At 64.0% G+C, this 6226-nt stretch overlaps 2 protein-coding genes across 2 annotated transcripts; both read right to left on the bottom strand.

Moving 5' to 3' along the window:
* Positions 1-2378: 2378 nt before the first annotated feature.
* LOC139829378 (glutamine-rich protein 2-like) lies at positions 2379-3959 on the bottom strand. Its single transcript, XM_071816673.1, has 3 exons — positions 3550-3959; positions 3045-3265; positions 2379-2412 (listed from the first exon to the last, which is right to left on the bottom strand). Exons 1-3 carry the CDS (start codon positions 3736-3738, stop codon positions 2379-2381), a joined length of 444 nt encoding a protein of 147 aa, XP_071672774.1. The 5' UTR covers positions 3739-3959.
* Positions 3960-4744: 785 nt separating this feature from the next.
* On the bottom strand, positions 4745-6015 carry LOC139829379 (uncharacterized). The gene is made up of 4 exons (XM_071816674.1): positions 6010-6015; positions 5292-5907; positions 5060-5154; positions 4745-4931 (listed from the first exon to the last, which is right to left on the bottom strand). The coding sequence occupies exons 1-4, from the start codon at positions 6013-6015 to the stop codon at positions 4836-4838; spliced, it is 813 nt and encodes a 270-aa protein (XP_071672775.1). The 3' UTR covers positions 4745-4835.
* Positions 6016-6226: the final 211 nt, after the last annotated feature.

Below are 6226 nucleotides of genomic sequence, written 5' to 3' on the forward strand. Positions count from 1 at the left end.
GAGCGCCCATCAACCGGAAGTGCCGGGCGCTTTCCTGCAGCTGCAAAGCGCTGCGACACGGGGCTGGGGGCACCCCGGGGCGGGGCGCGGAGCCGCTGCGACCCCCAGTTCTGGGTCCCCCGGCCCAGAGCAGAGCGCTCCCCTCCTCCGGCTGCCGACAGTCAGCCCGGTGAAGCGCGGAATGACCTTACAGCCCTTGAGGTTATAAAGAAGGTATGTGTTTATTTACGACGCCGGGCACACCGGGAATCATTTCACCTAATACGTGTGTAAAATTACAGTAGCTGTGAACTTGGTTAAATGCAGTACAGTGTTACGTATTCAGGAAAGTTTTAGGAACGCCTATACATATTCATAACCTGTCCCCGAGAAGGCGGTTCTTATTACAGTGATTCAGGAGACCATTTCCAGAGCCTCCACCTCTGGCTGCTCCTGGTGGCAGCTGCGCAGTGACTGTGACCCCGGGTCCTCGTTCTCTGTACACGGTCACCGTTGGTCCAGTGTGATGAGCTGGTTGGGTCTCAGACTGCTGAGCCGGTTCAAACTGGTGTATCTCCTGTCCTGTGCCCACGTTTCTGTAATCTAGTTCACCCAAGGATTATTATCTTTGCAAGGCGTCAGTGAAGTCCTGTTTTTCGTACAATCACAGAATCACAGAATTGGCCAGGTTGGAAAAGACCTCAGAGATCATCCAGTCCAACCCTTGGTCCAACTTCAGCCCGTTTACTAGATCATGGCACTAAGAGCCATGTCCAATCTCAGTTTAAAAACCTCCAGGGACGGTGAGTCCAGCACCTCCCTGGGCAGCCATTCCAATGCCTGATCACTCTCTCTGTAAAGAACTTCTTCCTAATATCCAGCCTAAACTTCCCCTGGCAGAGTTTAAGCCCATGTCCCCTTGTCCTATTGCTGACTGCCTGGGAGAAGAGACCAGTTCCCAATAAGTTACACAGAGCTAAGCAAGGCTGGGCAATAGTGATGCGGGTTAAAGGGTCAGCTCTCTAAGTGTCTTTAGTGATGTGGGGTAGGGTTAGTTCCTGAAGTGTCAAGTGTTAGTTTGTAAGTGTTAATTAGTTAATTGTCAGTTCCCTGTATCACTGGCTTCTTGCACAGCCCCCTGGTTACCCCCTGACCCCGTCCCCCCAGTTAGTCCCAGGGGGTGTTTCTGAAGCCCATGGACACCTCAGCCCCACCCGGGGTGCAGGATGGGCCTTTGCTGGCTCTGCCCTGGTGCCCACTGGTTTGCTCCCAGTGCTCCCTCTGGGGGGCCCTGGCTACCACCGGATCCACCTGGGCACCCCTAAAGTGCCATTTTAGCACTTATTTTTCTCCTGAAAAAGCAAACACGGCGGGGCTTTCTGCCATCCTGCCCCAGGGACCCCCACTCAGACCACACCAGCGCTTGGTTGCTCATCATCATTTATTGCAGCCACTGCCTGCTCAGCGCCCGGGGCGGTGGGACCGGGGCCGGGACCCCCGTCCTGCCCAGCTGTCAGGGCGCCGATTCACTGCGGCGGGGCTGGACGGGCGGCAGCGGCTTCGGTGCCTGGGTGATGTGTCCGAGAGACGAGACTGGTCGGCGCAGCAGCACGGCCGTTAGCAGCGAGGTCGAGGTACCTGGGGGCGAGGGGCAGGGTCAGCCACAGACGCCCACAAACAGGGTCCTGCCCCCACCCTGAAGCACACAGGCTGTTGTCCCACACTGCCCAGCACCACCCCCCATGTCCCCCAGCTCCCTCCAGCTCCACCACGAGGAGCGGCTGCCCCAGCAGCCAGTGCTGCCCCCACATACCAGGCCAAACCCCAGACCCTCGTCCCACCCAGCCCAGCTGCGGGCACAGACCCGTCCCCCCAGACAGCAGGGTGTCGTCTACCCCCCGGTGCCCTGACAGGGCCATACTTGGCCGGCTCCTCAAGGTCAAGGTGTCTGGGGTGGCCCTTGGCGTTGTGGGCAGCTGAGAGCCCCCCATCATGGAAAGCTGATCGTCCTGCCGGTTCCCATCAGTGCCTTCCTGGCCCGACAGCTTCATCGCGTCCTTCTGGGAAGGGGAGAGCGTGTGACCCAAACATGGGGCCCCATTCCACATCCTCCAGCAACCCTCCCCCAGTCAGCTCTCCCTGGGGAAACTGAGGCACAAATCCCCCCTACAGGCTCAGCATCCCCCTCCCCACCTCCGTCATCCCTACCTTGTTGGGGCTGCGGGCGCTGGGTGAGGACGGCCGTGGGGTGCTGGGCGGCTGGGGCTGGAAGCGCGGGGGCGTGAGGGTGTGTGCGCCCCCACAGCTCCGCGGAACAGTGGGGTACCTGCACTCGCCCGTCCGCTCCCTGTGGGACAGGACACGGGGTGCTCAGTGCCTGGCAGGTGGCACCCCATGTGTCAATCGATTCCAGGGAGGGGTCGGGGGTGCTCCCTATTTAGGGGCAGTTACTCACGGTCCAGGCGCCAGCATGTTGATGGGCCGGTCGCAGGACAGGCAATGGAAACCAGGCAGCAGCTGCCTGGAGGGGGGAGAAAAGGGCTGGGGAGCTCCTGGGGGGCACAGCCCCACCTGCACACCGTCCCCTGCCACAAAAAGCCTCTGCACCCACCCCCCAAGATTGGTTCAGGTGGGCTCCTCCCACACGTGCCCCCTCATTGTGCCGCCTCCGTCGCTGGGAAGCTGCAGCTGGCAGGAGCACAAGGCACAGCCACTTGCTCAGCATCCCCAGGGGCGCTGCCCACTCGGCTCCCACGCCAGGGTACCACAGCGGCACGAACTGGGACAGCCAGCAGGAACAGGGCCGCCACTGCCAAAGCCACCGCTGTCCCCATCGCACTCACTTCCTAGTCCCAGCAGCATTGTCACGCTCTGGCTGCAGCGCCTTCTCCTGGAGCTGCTGCCCGCTAAGGCTCTTCCACCGCTCCTCCTGCTGCTGCCGGTACGCCCCCAGCTCCCGTCGGTCCAGCTGTGGACGAGTGACACCCTCAGCCATCTACCCCAGGATGGGACATGGCGGTCCCCAGGGGGACAGCCGGGAGGGGGCGCCCTCGCAAGGATGCTGCCTCAGGCTGCCAGGCCCCCAGGGTGCCAGTTCTGCGTGGAGGGGACGAGCCCTCACCTTGCAGTCCATCTGTCTCTGCAGCTCTTTCTGGAACCGGTGCCAGCTCTCCTCCTGGCCCGTCACACGGCTCGTCACGTCCTCCATGACATTGTTCAGCCGCTCCACGCACGCCTCAAACTGGCTGCGACTGACTTTGTCAGCCAGGGCGGCTTTGTCTGCTTTCTAGCAACGGGGAAAGGCAGGAGAGCGGTGGGGACAGGATGCAGGGACAACGCGAGAGGGACAAGTGGCTGCGTGGCCCTGTTCACCCCATCACCCCCGTGGGGTTGGTCCCACCAGCCAAAGTGACTCGGGGTCACAGAGGGACCTGGCAAGGGACCCGCAGCCGGGCTGGAAATCCTCCCTCCCCCTGGCTGCTTCTGCCAGCCGGCACCCAAGGGACAAGGGGCGTTTGTCACCCTGCCCGGGACACCCTTGGCTGGCACCAGGGCCCCTCAAGCCCCTACCTCATCGATTCCCAGCACCAGCAGCTGCTCCTTGTCTGCTTTCTGCTTCTTGAGCCTCCCCAGGGCCTGGGACAGAGCCTTCCAAGGCAGACAGCAGCCCGTGACGCCACGGCAGGGTCGGAGCTGCCCCCCCGGCCAGCCGAGCACCCCCTGCCTCCCCAGCCCATCAGAAACCTCCAGGAAAGGCATCGGGAAGCTGTGCAGGGCTGCGAGCAGGGTGGCAGGGGGACAGATCCCTTGGGGTCCCAGCCTGGGCTCTGCCTGCGGGTTACAGCCACCCACCTTGATGTCCTTCTGCTCCTGCTGGCGATCCTGCTGGAGGTTTGCAAGGGCCGAGCTGAACTTCTCGTAGTCCTTTTGGAGCTGCGTGATGCTGGCCTGGAGGCACTTGAGCTGCTCGTCCTGCTGCAGGGACTAAGAGGACAAGGCGGTGCTGAGCAAGGGGGGTGGCTGCCCCACAGGGACAGACCCAGGGTCTTTGGCTGGTGGCCGCGGGCTCTCAGGGCAAGCAGGACATTTGCTCCAAGGCTTTAACTCCCTTCCATGCTGCTGACTCCCACAAGCCAATTAGGGGGGCAGCGAGGGGCTCCCCCGCGTTACAGCAAAGCAGAAATGCCTGGGGGTCCTGGCAGCTCAAGCCCCCTACACCGCGTCTCCTTACCTGTCTCCTCCACTTTGGGTAACTCTCCACCTTGCCGCCCGCCTTCTGGGCCAGGGACTCCAGCTGCGCCTCGAGCTTCTCGCAGCGCTGGAGGAGCTTCCCCAGCAGCGCCCTGGTGTCCCAGTTGCAGCCGGGGCACCCCGCGTGCTCGTGTCCCCCGCTCTGCGCCGTCGCCCTCGGCTCGTCCAGCTGCTGGCAGGGGAGGAGGAATCAGCTCTGAGCCGGGCTGGATGCCGCCCACAAGCGCAGGTGCCGTGGAGGCTCCATGGCCCCATCCGGCCAGGGGACGTGGCCGGGACCCCGCCAAGACGCCCCCCGAGCCAGCGGGGGCTGGGAGCGCTGCCCCCGGGCCTCACCTCTGCCTGCAGCTGCTGTGCTGTCTCCATCACCAACTGATTCACGTACTCGGCCGCAAACTTCTCCAGCTGGGCCTGGGTCGGCTCCTGCTGCTTCCCCAACTCCTTCCGCTCTGCCTTGACCTTCTGTCCCTTGGGCCTGGCCACCGAGACGGGGGCAGGGGCAGGCTTAGCCTTCGTGGGGGTGTCCAATGGCCCCCAAACTGGGATGCTCCCAGACCCCAGGCTCCCTCGCAGCCCTGCGGGGTAGGAAACCCTCTCCCATCCTTTTACCGCGGCTGTTGGGTCATCTGGCCGCTGCCGTCTGCTTTCCGGCTGGCGCCAGCCGCCCTCATCTTTCTGGGATCATCCTCCACCTTCCTGATCTGGGAACGGCAGTGGGGGCGGTGAGGGCACAGCCCCCTGTGCCATTCCGGCACGGGGACCCTTCGGCTGCCCCCTCCCTGCCCAAACTGGCATCCCCGCAGCTCCTCGGGGACTGCTGCCGGCTCACCTTCTCCTCCTGCCCGTGGAGGGCCCCGGCCATGTCTTGCAGGAAGGCCACCTGGCACTTGAGGTCGGCCAGGATGCTGGTGATGCTCTGCCGGCCTAGAGGGACATGGTGCAAGGGGATTTGCTATCGGTGAGGGGGTCTCAGCCTTGGGGCCAGGCTCTGAGCATGACGGGCCCCTGAGCCAGGGTGTCCCCACACCAGACAAGCCCCGCCAGCCCCCCCGTGCTCTCACCTCCCTCCGGGAAGAGCCGGCGCACGTTCTCAAGATCGGCATGTTCAGCTTTTGTAGATTTAAGCTGCTCCACCTGCTCCTTCAGACCAGTGCAGAGGTGGCCGAGCTGCCCAACCTGGGAGAGAACCTCCCGCATCTCCGACTCGTAGCTGGAGGTGCTGGTGGTGCCCCAGGGCTTGGCCGGCTCTTGGGCATCGCCTGGGATGGTGGCTTGGGAGGTGGAGGACCCAGGCTGCACCCCAGGGGTGGTGGTGTGGGTCCCAGCTGATCCTGGCTGCATCCCTGAGGTGCTGGCCTGGGCATCAGGGGCCCCTGGCTGTGTCCCCAGGGCGGTGGTGGCCTGGGTGCCCGGGGATCCTGGCTGCATCCCCGAGGTGCTGGCCTGGGTGTCAGGGGCCCCTGGCTGTGTCCCCAGGGAGGTGCTGGCCTGGGTCACTGGTTCCCCCTGTGTCCCTGCTTGCATCCCCGGGGAGCCAGATCCTGCAGTCCCCTTGCTGGTCTCAATCTCAGGCTGTGTCCCACGTCCCTTCGGCCCCAGTGCTGAGCGCTTCCTGGCCTGGGTGTCCGTGGCCAGCTGGGTGGGCTCGGCGGGGGCAGACTGGCCCCCAGCGCCCTCCTGGGAAGAAGAGGCAAAGGGCAGCAGGGTTACTGGCAGCTGGGCAGCCGTGAGGACAGACCCCAGAACCCCCCGCCATGTCCCCAGTCCCTGTCCCCAAACCACCATCTGGCGGGGCCAAACTCATGTTGAACATGAGAGCCCAAATGCAAAGGGATCACGGGGTCAGCCACGCCATGGAACTGGGGGGATGGGACCCCCAGGGATGGGACCCCCAGCATCACTGCCCAGCACCCCCAACCCACAGGCTGTGCCCCGAGGCAGGAGGGCTGGTGTCCCCGAGGGAGCAGGGAACGCAGCCGCCTCCTGTCCCTGCGCA

The sequence above is a fragment of the Patagioenas fasciata genome, chromosome 18 (genome assembly GCF_037038585.1).
Source record: "Patagioenas fasciata isolate bPatFas1 chromosome 18, bPatFas1.hap1, whole genome shotgun sequence".
Lineage (NCBI taxonomy): Eukaryota > Metazoa > Chordata > Aves > Columbiformes > Columbidae > Patagioenas > Patagioenas fasciata.

Coding starts and splice junctions, on each gene's coding strand:
- LOC139829379 (XM_071816674.1), bottom strand. Junction 5,155..5,291: donor CCGGCTCTTCCCGGAGGGAG/GTGAGAGCACGG, acceptor ATGTCCCTCTAG/GCCGGCAGAGCATCACCAGC. Junction 4,932..5,059: donor TCCACGGGCAGGAGGAGAAG/GTGAGCCGGCAG, acceptor TGCCGTTCCCAG/ATCAGGAAGGTGGAGGATGA.
- LOC139829378 (XM_071816673.1), bottom strand. CDS start 3,738: ATGCCTTTCCTGGAGGTTTCTGATGGGCTGGGGAGGCAGGGGGTGCTC. Junction 3,266..3,549: donor TGGTGCTGGGAATCGATGAG/GTAGGGGCTTGA, acceptor CCCCGTTGCTAG/AAAGCAGACAAAGCCGCCCT. Junction 2,413..3,044: donor TGGGGGCCTGGCAGCCTGAG/GCAGCATCCTTG, acceptor GCCCCTAAATAG/GGAGCACCCCCGACCCCTCC.